The sequence below is a fragment of the Rhinoderma darwinii genome, chromosome 8 (genome assembly GCF_050947455.1).
Source record: "Rhinoderma darwinii isolate aRhiDar2 chromosome 8, aRhiDar2.hap1, whole genome shotgun sequence".
NCBI lineage: Eukaryota > Metazoa > Chordata > Amphibia > Anura > Rhinodermatidae > Rhinoderma > Rhinoderma darwinii.
The window spans coordinates 74,516,645-74,531,537 of record NC_134694.1 but is presented as its reverse complement, the minus strand read 5'-3'; the positions used below and the strand labels follow the sequence as shown (position 1 = coordinate 74,531,537).

The window sequence follows — 14,893 nt, the reverse complement described above, 5'->3', positions numbered from 1 at the left end:
TAATTTCAGATGAATTTGCGGACCCATTCATTTCTATTGGCCACGGACACCCTTCCATATATTTACAGATGTGTGTGCGGGCCGTAGAAACGATCCGCAAAATTTAGAACATGTCTATTCTTGACCGCAATAGCGGCATGGACTCACCCATAGAAGTCTATGGGCACTTCCGCAATTGTGGATGGCTACGGATGCGCATCCGTATTTGCGGATCCATATTTGCGGACAGTAAAAACCCTTAAGGTCGTATGCATGAGGCTTCACACTAACCGTTTTAAAATAAGTATAGTACTTGAAATTAGATAAAATAAATCCACTTAAAAAGGATACCTTCGGTAACCACAGTATTGTTGCACATCAGACTTTATTTTATGTTACGTAGTGATATCTTCACAAACTTAATACATTTAGGAAGCACCAATGTTGCATGTTAAAATGAGACATCTCCAGTAATTTCTCAGTCTATGGTACAATAATAGAATCCCTGGATTTTGATGTAAACAGTATCTCCTCCATGTAAGTTACATTTTAGCAGTAGTTTACAAATAAAGTGAACACTCTTAGGGTATGTGCACACACACTAATTACGTCCGTAATTGACGGACGTAATTCGGCCGCAAGTAGTGGACCGAACACAGTGCAGGGAGCCGGCTCCTAGCATCATACTTATGTACGATGCTAGGAGTCCCTGCCTCTCCGTGGAACTACTGTCCCGTACTGAAAACATGATTACAGTACGGGACAGTTGTCCTGCAGAGAGGCAGGGACTCCTAGCATCGTATATAACTATGATGCTAGGAGCCCGGCTCCCTGCACTGTGTTCGGTCCGGGACTTGCGGCCGAAATACGTCCGTCAATTACGGACGTAATTAGTGTGTGTGCACATACCCTTAGTCCTTCTCATCTATACTTCGCAAATTTGTATTGAACACTAAAGCTTCTATAGTCTGTCTCATCTGTCCACGGTGTATTTTGCTTTGCTGGTGCTTTGATTGAAAAGGAGGAAGCATGAGCCAAAGACAAATCGCGCCGGTGAGGTTGCTTAGGCGTTACATTTTCACACAGTGGCCATGGATAAACTGTGAATCACTATAAATACAGTAGTAACGTAAAGTATACACATTCACAAAAAATGAAGCACAGAGGCTAGTGCAACAATGAAATCAATGCACCATTAAATTATTTCTCCCATTTCAGCATTTATGTAAAGCCGACAATGTGCATTTTCCATTTGGCAGAAGTTAAAAAGTCATTTTTGCATATGGTGAGTCTTGCACACATATGTACAGCTTATATTTCACACAGTCATCCATTCCACACGGGTATCTTAAATGTATTCCGTAAATATATAAAACTTCATATTATTTGGCGGGCATTTAGCCAATATTTTGTAGTAGGAGATGAAGATCTGTGCCAATGAAAATCATGGTGTGTAAGGTGGAGGCTTTTCATCTGGTGGGAAATAAGGTGGAGAGTATCGAGGGGGAGCAGTGGATGGCCACATGAAACTGGGACCAGACTGAGAGGTTGAGTTGGGATCATCTGATAAGCCAGAAGGTGTAGAAGCAGGAAAGACATTGGAATGCTGCGGAACAAATGCATACAATCATGATTAAATGGCCATTTATTTATTTTTTATTAAAATGTTTTTTCTGGTACATTTATTCACATACATGTGTGCACAAGTTTAAGGGGCTCGGTCAGTTCAGTATTCGTTGAACTGAACATTAATGCAGTACTAAATGCACGATTTCAAAATTTGGTCCCTGACCTGAAATCTCTGGGACTGGTGCAATGTGGGCAGTACTACTTTTTGTGTAGTTGCCTGACGTCTATTATCTGTAAGGCCCCATGCACACAAACTTATTTTTGCGGCCGCAATTCACCCGCAAATCTGAATTGCGGCCCCATTGATTTCAATGGGCCCATGCACACGACCGTGGTTTCCACTGTCCGTACATTGCCCAGGAGCCTCGACCGCAAAAAGATTGGACATGTCTTATTACGGCCGCATCTTGCGGTCCAGGCTCGTTGAAATGAATGCACACGGCAATGTGCACGGCCCTTGATTTGCGGGCGGCCGCGGGTGATACTCAGCCTTCCAGGCCGCAAGTCACGGCCCATGCACACCACTACGGTCGTGTGCATGAGGCTGAAGGGCTCATCCACATGGCAGAGCAATGCTTCTAGGGGATAGAATACCTCTAAATATGGAGTACAATAGTGCACGCCATGATTTTTTTTCTATCGGATTCTTACGACCTCTAAATCAGCCCTATTATGGCTCCAAATAAAGCAGCGCCGTAATACGGCCATGTTCATGAGCCCTAAGTAGTCATTCAGGCTGGAGAGAAAATGACTGTTCTTCCATAGGATGACTGACAGAAGTACACACTAATTTCCTTAAAGGGTAGCTAAACGTTCAAACTTCTGACATGTCATAGTGACATGTCAGAAGTTTTGCTTGGTGGGGGTCTAAGCACGGAGACCCCCACCAATCGCTCTAATGAAGCGGCAGAAGCACTTGTGTGAGCGCTCAGCTGCTTCGTTTCAGTTCAGCTTTTTCCAGAAAGCCGATGTATCGGAGTATGCGCCCATAGACTTTCTATTGAGCCCGTACTCAGATACATTGATTTCAGGAAAAGGCTGAACAGAAACTAAGCAGCTGAGTGCTCACATGAGTGCTTCTGCCGCTTCATTAGAGCGATTGGTGGGGGTCTCCGTGCTCGGACCACCACCAATCAAAACTTCTGATATGTCACTATGACATGTCAGAAGTTTGTTGAACGTTTAGTTACACTTTAATTCTGAGAACCTACAGAAACATTTACTTATGAATTTTGTCAACAGCTCTTTGTAGAAGGCGAACCATAAAGTAGAGATTTTGTACAGCTGAAAAGGACAATTTAGACCATTTTCTACCTACTGTCATGACACAACGGAGCATGAGGACTCATGGCAGATATCTGTGGAAAGGTTTACCTGCCGTGTTGGATTTTTTCAGTCATGGTCACTTGCAGTTGTGGGAAAGTTATTAATGGCAAACTACAGATGTGCAGCCCATCAGTAGAAGCCCAGACCAGGCCACAAATCTAGTCAGAGATCAATTGTCGATTTGTCATTTTAACTTATATCGTTGTCGTCCTAAACGAGAACCTTAACAGACCAACCATAAAAGACCTGAGCAAATCATACACATAACATGGCATTTTGCCAAAATGTCCATTTTCCTACCACAAAGATGCCTACAACAAAAGGGCCTGTTGGCTTTTCGCATACATCTCTGCTCCTGACCAGGTGCTCTGCAGAGAATTGCATTGCAGCCCAATTTATAAAAGGGGACTGTTTTGCTATCCCTACACATTGCTAGGTCTGGAGGGCCACGGCTTCAGAAAAAAGTCAAAGAGTGCATTTGCTCTAAGCATTTTTATGGAGGTCCCAGAGATCAGCCCCCAGCAAACAGAAATTGACGGTATATCCTATTAACATGCCATCAGCGTCTGGGGTGAGAAAGCCAATTTAAGGGATTATTTATAAGAGTTGCAGAAGATTAAAAAAAAAACATGGCTGCTTTCTTCCAAAAACAGGACCACACCTGTCCATGAGTTGCGTCTGATATTGCACCTAAGCTCTATTGAAGTGAATGGGGCTACAATAACACCCAACACTTTGACAAGTGTAGCGCTGTTTTGGGGAGAACAGTGATGTGCCTTTAATCCTTTACTGCCCCTTTGAAGGGGGTCTGCAATTTTAAATACATGACTTCTTCATGTTGCCATATTTTTGGTAGATTAAATAACTTATAAATTCTATGATTTGCTCAGGGTTAGATTGTTCTCTCTATTTTGATATGTAAACCATAACTCTCTTTAACTTTATTGCATATATGTTTTTATGTGCATCTTTGCCTTAGAGCTGCTCTACTTCTAATCACATTGAAGGAAAATGAAGACGACTTACAGCACACAAGAAATAAAAAGAGATTAGAAATCCCATTCTCAGAATAGAACCTTACTAATCTGTCGGCTAGTAACTGAAAAATCTCACGATCATGAGGTCCATATTGCATTTCCATACCTGTAAGTCATAGGCAGTGTAAGGTGGCAGATGTGGAGTGCTGTGATAGTAGGTATTATAAGACGGCACTGGTGGTCTGGTGTTGTATTGTACAGTAGGGCGCGGGGTCGCCACAATACAACTAATGGCAGGAATAGTAGGATTCTGTAAATATAAACATAGAATAACTTTATACTAAAGTATTATACAGTTATCTCTCTCCATGTGAATAAATTACAGCAACTAAAGTCACCATCAGTTTGTACCCTTCAGTGTCACACAGAATACATTTGTATGGACTGATGCATCAATAGCAGCAATCACGGCTTTCCACTTAATAATTATCAGAATTCTACACCAAGTGTGACGGAATTGTCATACTTTATAAGAAAAAGACAATAAGAGTGAAAAATCACTTTTTCTTACCATATCTTTGAATCCACCCAGTATTGCAGCAGTTATAATCCCCAGGAACAGCCCCACAATGTTCAGTATAGTTACCGACCAAAGTAAGTGGTATAGATGTATAACATCTTGGCAGCTTTTAACATCAATATATTCATAGTACAGGCCTGAAATTCCAGCCCTGCAAATATAAAGAAACTAAATGACAGTATTTTGATTTCAAACTTTTCTCAGTCACCATCTTGGATACAGAGGATCATGATATTTTAGTGCTGTACCAATATGATGAATGGAATTCTTAGGATGAAAAATGAATACTAGAATAGAAGAGCTAAAAGAAAGCACATCACTCCATATAGTAAAATCGTATCTATAGGGATGAGGGATTAAATGGCGTCAATGGAGGTTCATCTGAAATTGTTGGGTTGTGCGATTATGTAATGTGAAAAAAACAGTCAAAAAAAATTGAAGGGGTGCACTTTGTACTCAGGTTCCGGTCTTGGGCACATATTGCGGATTTTTCTGCAGATTAGATGCGGATCTCAAAACCCCATTGAAAATCTGCGACATGTGAACTCAGCCTTAAACTAAGTTCTCATGTAGCAGAAATGCTGCAGATTTCTTATCGGGATTTGCAGATGGAAAATCTACTAGTAGCAGCAAAGTGGATGAGGATTCTTTTATCCGCAGCATATCAATTTCTGTAGTGGATTAACCAAAATTAAGTTCAACTGTTGTGGATTTGGCTGCAGATTACCAGCGGATCCGAAGCAAAATCCGCGAGTTTGGACAATTGTAAAATACAAAAAAAAACAAAAACGTTTCAAATAAATTTAAGAAACACTATACACACCATCCCAATTTTCTTATGTTTATTGAGTAAATGAAGCAATGCCAGGGGGAAGTAGGATACAGGACCTGCAAATCTTGCAATTGGCTAATGCAACCCAAGGCTCCATGCACACGGCCGTGCCCGTAATCACAAAGTATGGGAGCACGGTCCATGAAAAGCACAGGATAGGACATGTCCTCTTTTGCGGAGCCTTTCTACGGCCTGGACACCTACGGGAAGGTGTCCGTGGTCAATAAAAAATGAATGGGTCTGTAATTGCATACCATAATTACGGTCTGGAATTACGGACGAATTCTACGGTCGTGTGCATGGGGCCTAAGTGACAAGAAAGGTTGCAGACCGAAGGGAAGGGGGAAATAAAGGACTTGCTCGGCTTGGGACACAAGTAGTTGGATCGTGTATGCCAGAGCTGCAGGAATTATCTAGTCACGGACCGGACACAAAGTGTTCCATAAGCCCCTATTACCAGCATCTCCTACCAATGAAAAACATCACAATCTAAAAGGTCAATCACATATAAAGGTAAAAAATAAAGAAGGCTTATTTATATGTTTGTTTTATCATACTCTTCGAGGTCAGTCTTTGTGCTTACTCAACCTTATTACTTATGTAAGTCATGTTCAGCGATGATTTAATAACATAGTTCAGATTGTTACAGAAGACTGTGTATCATTTGTCTATACCCCTTGGCATGGACACTCACCTTCCACAGTTATAAAGCTCACAACAGTAGCATGTGTTGCTCTTAATCTTCAGAGGACATGAGCTCCGTGTTGAAATATGGCAAGTCACCTAGACAAGATATACACAAAGAGTAAAGCTTCCTTGCGATACCTTCAGGTATAACTTAGAGAAATATATTAAGGATGTCATGTGATCTTACCTCTCTAGTGTCAGTAGCATCATCTGCAGAGGTAAAGTATCGACATTTGCCTGCATAGACTGGTCGGAGATCCTTTAAAGTAAAATAATTCTTGATTAAATTTCTTGGTCATTTATTCTATTTTATCTTGCCCCTAACACGGTACAATCACATGGCCAGAATTTCACTAGGCAAACCTGCAGCTGAAAACAGTCATGTGGATCTGCACGTGGATTTGCTCCATTGAACTTCAATGGAGCTAATCCACAGCTTTTTAGCGCAGAATCCATGTCAATAACGAACATTCTGTGGATAACATTTGCGGCGCAGTCATTATTCCGTGCAGATTTTTTCATGAGGATACGGGGAGTTTTAAAAAATTGCATGAATCTTGTAGTAAGTTTATACCCTCTGGTAACAAAATGTCTAGAAATAAAAGGAGGAGACGACCAATGGGGTTAAATAGGGAAGTTCTGAATATAATAATAGGACAAAAAAAAATTTAGAATTTAAAACATTACAAAAACAAGCTTTCCAAACTTCCAAAGATCTCAACAGGAAATGTAAAAATGAAATCAAGCTAGCAAAAGTTATCTACGGAAAAACAAAAATCGCTAAGGACATTAAAATAAACCGCAAAAAAAATATAAATATATAAATGCTAACAAAAAAAATAAAATAAAAATCGGATAATATATTGGCAAAGAAAAGAATAAGATATTAAACACGTATTGGTCCTCGGTGTTCACAGATGAACTGTCAGTGTCAGACATTTAGGGGGGACGGTAATCAAGGCTATCCACCCAATATTACCTGCTTAATACAGGAGGAAGTACAGCTACGTCTGAGCAAATAAATATGGATAAAGCCCCCCCCTCTCCCCCGACTCAGATGGCATTGATCCACGGGTTTTAAGTGAATTGAGCTTGGTAACTGATAGACTGTTATATCTCATCTTTAGAGACTCTTGTAACCGGGTCAGTGACAGGATATTTAAGACGGGTAGCATAAAAAAAAAAGCAAGAAAGCGGCAGATAAAATTTTAAGTAATGATAAATGTAAAGTAATGCACCTAGGTCACAGTAATAGTATCACTGCATATGGTTACAAGTAAGCTAAGCAGAAGTACTCAATGTCAAGCAGCAGCTGCTAAAGCAATCAAGATTTTAATGTATATAAAAAGTAGGATAAAAACCTGCCATCCCAATGTAATATTGCCCCTTTATAGAATTCCTTGTAAGACCACACCTCGAATGTTGAATTCAGTTTTGGGCTCCACATTGTTAAAAGGATATACAGTAGAAGAGCTGGAAAGGGTTCAAAGGCGAGCAACTAGATTATTAAATGGGATGGTAGGGCTCTCTTACAATGAGAGGCTATAAAAAAAATCGGACTTGTTCAGTTTGGGGAAAAAAAACGCCTTAGAAGTAATCTTATTAACATGTGTGTGGTCAATACAAAGAGCTGTAAGTTTTTAATTCCAAGAACTGTACAAAGCAGCAGGGGAATTCTTACCATGTGGAAGAACGGTATCTCAGACTTCTGTATAGGAAAAGGTTCTTTACAGTTAGAGTAGGTAAACTATGGAATGCTGGCCATAGACAAAAGGCTTTTCCATTGATTTCACAAGCGTGATCAATTTAGTGTTTTTTTTTTACAATAAGGATATTTGTCAGGAAAGGGGTTTACAAAAATGTATTCTCCCCCAAATTTTTCCATGGAAACTAGTTTGAATAATGGCAAATACTGCATCTATGGCCTTACATATATTTATCTCAGATAAGAATGTAAACGTATTGTTCCGACCAATGAGGCATTTCCATATGAACTGATCATTGTTAGTACTATGGATATGAACAATTAATGTTAACAATTGTAAAATCACTTGGATCATTAATAATAGTCTTTAAGTCTATGGCCAGTTTTACCAATTCATTGTTCCTTACAACTTTTCAGCAGCTGGGTTCCCCTTACCGTAATCATCCTAAGCCAATAGAAACGATACTAAATAATGATGATATACTGGATCTTATCATTAAACACTGGATTACTAGATCAAATTCCCTGCATCCTTTTTGCTGCTGGCAAATCACAAAAGGTTCCAGGGAACGTGCAGTAAAGGAGAAATCCCGCACATGCAGCAGACTCATGAGTGGTTACCAGACTAAGTCGGTAGAGTACCGATGTGTCATGTGTTGATCGGCGTGATTTCTCTGGGGACTCAATGAGTATCTTTTCTATGTAAGGCAGAGGCCTTATTCTATGTGGTCTGCAATATTGCGACTTTTCTCTTTTGCTGCACCCTGAGGAGCTTGAAGCTGCAATTTTAGCAATAAAAGAGTGAAAATATTTTGGATTTTTAACCCTTACAGTGATTATTGTGTTAAACAATAACATGCAGGCTGTCCGCAACAGTCAGCTCCCTCTAGTGGTGGCTGCAGGCAGCCAGCGGGTTATCTTCTAAATCTACATCTATGCCGGTGAGCTCTGTATTAGAAAAATTGAGCTCCATCTGATATAAAGATATATTAAGAAATTAATCAGCACAGATTTTTTTTGTCCTAGAAACAACAGGATTATAAAAGGGGGAGATTCACGTTAAGGTGTTTCCTCTAGTAAAATATTAATGTATACAGCCTACCTTCGAACTGCATACATAAATGCAGCTATGTAAACAAACTCAGCAGTGTCCTCAGCCACAAACGTCTGACTAGGGAAAAGACTCATGGGTCCTAAATAATAAAAGTGAATTTTCCCTTTAATTTTTCGCAGTTAAACCAGAAATATATCTCTATGTCACACTGATGCAATGGGGGAAAGCCACTGAAAGTGTACTTACTAGATGTCTTGCAGCAAACACACCATCTACGATTGCACAGCAGAAAGCCGCAATCACCCCAAAACTGATAAAAACTATTGATGCAACAAGCTGTAAATACAAGAAAAGTGATATTACAAGGTAAGGCGGAGTGTAAACAAATATACAATATATTCACAAAATTGAAAGACATTTGCATTTGGTAAAACGGTGTTCCTAATGGGCCTTTTAGACGGGGCGATAATCACCCTAACGATCATTCACAATCATTGCCCAGTATAAACACCTCCAGCGATCCAATAACGAATGATAATTCGCTCGTTGATGTTGATCACATCTTTTATGCGGACCTAAAAATCATTGTTGGTGTTTAGTAGAGCCACACATTTAAACAGGCATCTGCCCGTCATTTGTAATTTAACTGTATGAGAGGAGAAGAAATAAACGATCGTACGAACAATCGTATTTATGTAAAAACCATAAACGATGGCTGTAACCTGTGAGCGCAAGTAAAACGAGCGCTGATCGACTTGCTATATCCTTGATCGGTGCGGGCAATTTATTTGCCCGTGTAAAAGGACCCTTAACCTTTTGGGACCAATGGCTTGTGGTTACAACTTTAAGGCCACGACTTAATTGAGTAGCTTTATAATGAAACCGCATTCGACATGCTTGTGGAATCTTCATTGAGCTCTCTGAATAAGGATGGTGTGGTCTATAAGGGTCTATTCACACTGTGCGACCAAATTGTGGTTTATTGCCGTGATGTTGCGGTTTTGCCATTTCATAAAAATTGGAGCGCTTTGCCACAATTTTGCGGCAATCACGACAATGAACCGCACCGTGAGAATACACCCAAACTATGATAAAAAGATTATCTCACAGTCTAATCTCACACATATGGGACAAATTCACAGGGAACCAGTCAACCTACATTAGAATGTTTTTGAAGGAGTGAAGAAGGAAACCGGAGTTCCTAGAGGAGTGGATGGATACCAACAAACCAGTATTTAGATACAGGGTTAGGCCAGCTACTGGCAACTAAGATAGGTTTTCCATCAACCAAGGGGCATTGTACACGATGCGTATTACGAGCGGTTTTGCCGCGCATATTTGTGTGCGGCAAAACCGCAGCGTAATATAGTACCAGCATAGACAATGAGATTCCGGGCAATCTCATGTGCACACTGTGGTATTTTCCTGCACATAAACGGACCTGCGGTATGGATTTTAATATCTGCAGCAGGTCAATTTATCTTGAAATTTCATTTGCGAATTCTATCTGCCTAGAGCAGAGGAAAATTGCACCACAACACGCAGCATGAAAAACGCCACGATTTACGCATCAAATCGTAAAAAAACATACCAAAAACGCCTAAAAAAAAAAACCACACATTCAGGTGTTTTATTCCTGCAAATTTCTTGCGGTTTAGAGCGGTTTTTCTACGCATTTTCCACAGCAAAATACGCAACGTGTGCATGTAGCCTAAGGCTCTGCACATGGCTGAGGTTGTTTACACAAGTCAAGGAGCTGCGAGGCACTTCTGTTATCCTTGTTAGAACACGTTACTGAGAAGTCTTCATTGATGTGTTTACATAAGCTGTGCTTCCCGATGTAAGAATATATTGATTACACAGCGAGAAAGACTCAGCACGGACTTCACCGGCATTCACACAGCATACCCTGCAGTAGCAAAACGGCCAGAGACACTTTCAGACATCAGACTGCAGTCACAGCTCACTGATATTGGGTATCCTAGATGATGACCTTTCCCTCTACCTGTCTCATTTCTTCCTTCTTCTGGATGTGGCTTGAAATGGGCCCTGTGTGGCCAAAACGCTACGTTGCCTTCTGATGACAAGGTGAAGTGAATGCTTTATGGGAAACTCTGATGCCTTGGATCTCTTTTTCTTCTATGAATTTGCGATAAGGTGTTAGGTCATACAGATGGGTCATAGGGTGCAGGATAAATACTTCTACTTGTCATGTACCCTTTGGGCTAATGGCATGGTCCCTGTGCCATTAGCCCATTCATTAACCTGCGGTCTTTGATAGCACTGCGCCCCCGTGCTGTTCCCGGACTCAAAATCTTCTGAACACAGGGCTCATGTTAAGCGCCGTCTCCCCTATTCAAGTGATTGCCAGGAAACCCCCTGTGGAGAGAGGGGGCTCGGTGCATCTTCTCTGCATGCTTCTGTATACAGATCACTGATAACAGTGATCTAATGGTAACAGCCCATTATCAGTGACCTGTATATAGGGACAGCAGGGAGCAAAGAGATCATGTGGTCTCTGCGAACCTGAGCCCAAATAGAATTAAATAAATATATTAACAAAAAAAAAAAAATGAAAACACTTTGAACCCACATGCATCAGTATTAGACATTCTTCGTGACACAAATGTATTTTGCATGGGCGTGAGGTGCTCCGGTATCAGTTAGTTTCACAATGTTTGTTAGAATGACAATTGAGTAAAATATACCTTTTATTAGTAACTCATTTTAAAAACAGGGGTAACACACCACTGTGAAATAAGCCCCACCGTGATAGTTTAAAAACGTATTAAACAGAAAACACTGAGTCATTATGATAGATATATCTCAGTGTTTGTAACAATGTTTCACTGACAACAGCATTTGACCTGGGCACAACAGTAGTACAATCCCCAAAATGCACCAGTGTCCGTGAACAAAACACCGGAACTCCTAGCGCTGGGTGTAAACAATGCTACTGTCCCCTATGCAGACATTCAGTATACAATGAAAGACCCTACGCGTTTCAGATACTCATCCTCAGGGGTCCGTATCTTGGTCACTCTGGCCTCATCACCAGCGATAATGGTATTCAACAGCAGATATTCTGCTGTGCGTCACGGGAAGATGCTCGTATCGATGTCAACGGCATACTTCATTACAGGCGCTAGGTTACTATAAGCCCCAAACTCCACCCCTCGTTTTGGCGGCGATACATAAACTGACCAATCACAACACCCTCTCGATTCGTGACACCTGCCCATGTGACCCCCCGCCGTCAGCTGACAGCCAGGGGTCATCATCGGCCGCATCAATCCGAACGCGCAGGCGCAGTGGGAGCCAGGGACGTATCGCCCGGACTGCCAAGTAGGAGGAAGGTAACAGCAAGCCGATAATTTGTTTGTGAGTATATCTTGTGGGACAGTTAGCCACCGCAAGTGGACTGCCTCAAATAAGCAACTCTTTAGTTTAAAAACACATATTAGGTGGACGAGATAGCGGAATCCCTCCCATTTGAAATATTTAAACACAAGATCTCTGAATATGTTAAGGGGCCAATATGGCCATATCAAACATAGTGAACTATGCAAAATACCACCCAACCAAAAGGCCACCTTTTTTGAAACTGTCATTTCAGTGAACCTTCTAATTTTCTCATATTGTGGGAGCACAATTATATTTATATCAATTTATACAGTGAATTCACAATGTTTGTTACCTCAAACATACAGTAATCATTTTTAGAATGCAGCTTTCAAAAAGATGAAATTTTGCTCTGGGCATCAAGGCCCAAAAAAAAAAAAAAAAACACCGGTCAAGAAAGGGTTATAGATTAACTAATTTTCTCACATCTGGAGGTGTGCCAAAATGTATGTCCTTAGACCCTTTCTTCACCCTTGGTCTCAAATTATGATTTCTAATATGATATCACATATATCCTGATGACAATACAGTGGTCTCTTCAGTCATGTTCTCTCACTTACTCAAACTCAATATGGCTAAAAATTCAATTCCTTTATCTCAACCATTCCAATCTCCGCATTTGCTTTTCGTTCAGTACTTCCCCAGTATAACCGCCTCTACTATCTAACAAGGGGCACACTAGCACTTTGTATCCTTGCGTCTCTGATCCCCAATCTACATACAAAAATTTATTTTCTTACTGACATGTTAAATCGGTCTGGCTTTATACTCGCCTTTGTATTTCTATAGCACAGTGAGGGGAATCTATCAACCGCTTTATGCCACACTTGAGGCATTAAAAAGTTGCACATTTTGGCACTCAACATATTCTACGCTAAGATTTGCAACTTTCCAAACCTCTCGCCACTTATCAATACTGGGCAGAGTTAACTGGGTGGGACATGGCCACCAACAGATTTCAAATAAATTTACGTCAGACACTGGCGTAAATTACATTGGAAGTCTACGCCTGAAAAAGTCAACTTCTGGTGCACAGACAGCCAAAGATGCGCCAAATGTATTAAGTGGTATGACGCATTTCACTCCAATGAAGTCTGAAACGCAAGTCAAAATAAATTTGCCCCAGTATGTACCATGCTGCAGAAAATGAATAATAAAAAGATGTAATAAAGGTACACGTGGAAATAGTGTCACATATAAAGGATATTCTATGTAAGAAGAAAAGAAATGTTGCCATGTCTGCTATAATGACAAATAATATTGTTCATGATAAATTATATTAAGAGGGTATGTCTTTATTTACTTGTATAAAGCGTTTGTTTTGTGTATAGGTACTGTATAAGAGTTCTACAATATACCCTGTACCAGTGGTGAATGTTATAAGTGGGGACTGTGACTATACAATGTCATATTCAGAGGGGCCCTTTAAAACAGACCTGGAAAACACAGACAGCCGAAGTGGAGTTTATGAGATAATAAACCACTTTCTATTTTTATCTAGTGTGATCGAATAGAAGAAGTACATTCATCTGAAGAAAATACTATATAAACATCCGAAAGCTCTACTATCAGTTCTATTATATTCAACATATTGTCAAATTACCTTTGTCAGAAGGCCAAGGCTTTGATTGTACCTTGATAACAACCACGACACGTACTAATACATAACTTAAAGTGTATGTCTACCTTTGTACACCACCATTTCCATCAACATATAGTTAAAGGAATTCTCTGTGACTTTCATACTGATGGCCAATCCTCAGCCGATTGAAAGGGCTGCGGCGGTAAACACAACGACCTCTTCAAGGTTTACCAGGCACAGCGCTGTACACATCCGTAGCGGCTGTGCCTGGAATTGCAGCTCAGTCCAATTCACTCGAAACGCCTAGTAAACTGTGAAGAGGCCGCGCCGATCCTCGCTATGGCCCCTTAAGTCAGCTGATCGGCAAAAGTGCCGGGACTCGGACCCCCACCGATCTGATACTGTTACCCTATCCGAAGAATAGGCCATCAATATAAAAGTGACGGCGTACCCCTTTAATCTGCATGAAAAGACAAGTAACTTTATAAATACACTATATGGATAAAAGTATTGGGACGCCTACGGGAGCTTTTAGGACATCCCATTCTAAATCCATAGGCAGGAATATAGAATTAGTCCCCCTTTTGCAGCTAAAACTAGTCTAGCAAGGCTTTCTACAAGATTTTGGAGTGTGTGTGTGTGGGAATTTTTACCCAGAAGAGCATTTGTGAGGTCAGACACTGATGTTGGAGAAGGGGCCTCGCTCTCAAACACTCCTACACACCTCCTATATTTGATGTTAATTTTTACTTGCGAAGGCAACAAAGTTTCAATTCTATTGTTTTATCTTTTACTATGTATTTACACTTACCATTTGTCTTTTATTCTCTATTAAATTGGATCCAATTATTCCAAGTATGGATCCAAATCCAAGCTGAAGAAAAAAAAAAAATATATATACAAATGTGGACAATTGGTTAATTCAAAATATTCAAGATGCAACTACATTAAGGGTATGTGCACACACACTAATTACGTCCGTAATTGACGGACGTATTTCGGCCGCAAGTCCCGGACCGAACACACTGCAGGGAGCCGGGCTCCTAGCATCATACTTATGTACGATGCTAGAAGTCCCTGCCTCGCTGCAGGACAACTGTCCCGTACTGTAATCATGTTTTCAGTACGGGACAGCAGTTC

The 14,893-nt window shown here is 40.6% G+C and overlaps 1 protein-coding gene across 2 annotated transcripts in view; it reads right to left on the bottom strand.

Annotated features, from left to right (window-relative positions):
- Positions 1-860: 860 nt before the first annotated feature.
- TMEM255A (transmembrane protein 255A) overlaps positions 861-14,893 on the bottom strand; it is a 34,552-nt gene continuing 20,519 nt past the window's right edge. Inside the window, exons 3-9 of one of the 2 annotated variants that reach the window (XM_075834341.1) lie at positions 14,565-14,627; positions 9,016-9,105; positions 6,198-6,269; positions 6,018-6,106; positions 4,483-4,642; positions 4,078-4,221; positions 861-1,585 (exon numbers count right to left, since the gene is read on the bottom strand). In XM_075834341.1, the coding sequence (XP_075690456.1) occupies positions 1,424-1,585; positions 4,078-4,221; positions 4,483-4,642; positions 6,018-6,106; positions 6,198-6,269; positions 9,016-9,105; positions 14,565-14,627 (780 nt within the window). In that variant the 3' untranslated portion in view covers positions 861-1,423. The remainder of the gene's footprint in view (positions 1,586-4,077; positions 4,222-4,482; positions 4,643-6,017; positions 6,107-6,197; positions 6,270-9,015; positions 9,106-14,564; positions 14,628-14,893) is intronic. The other variant, XM_075834342.1, reaches the window with a different exon arrangement.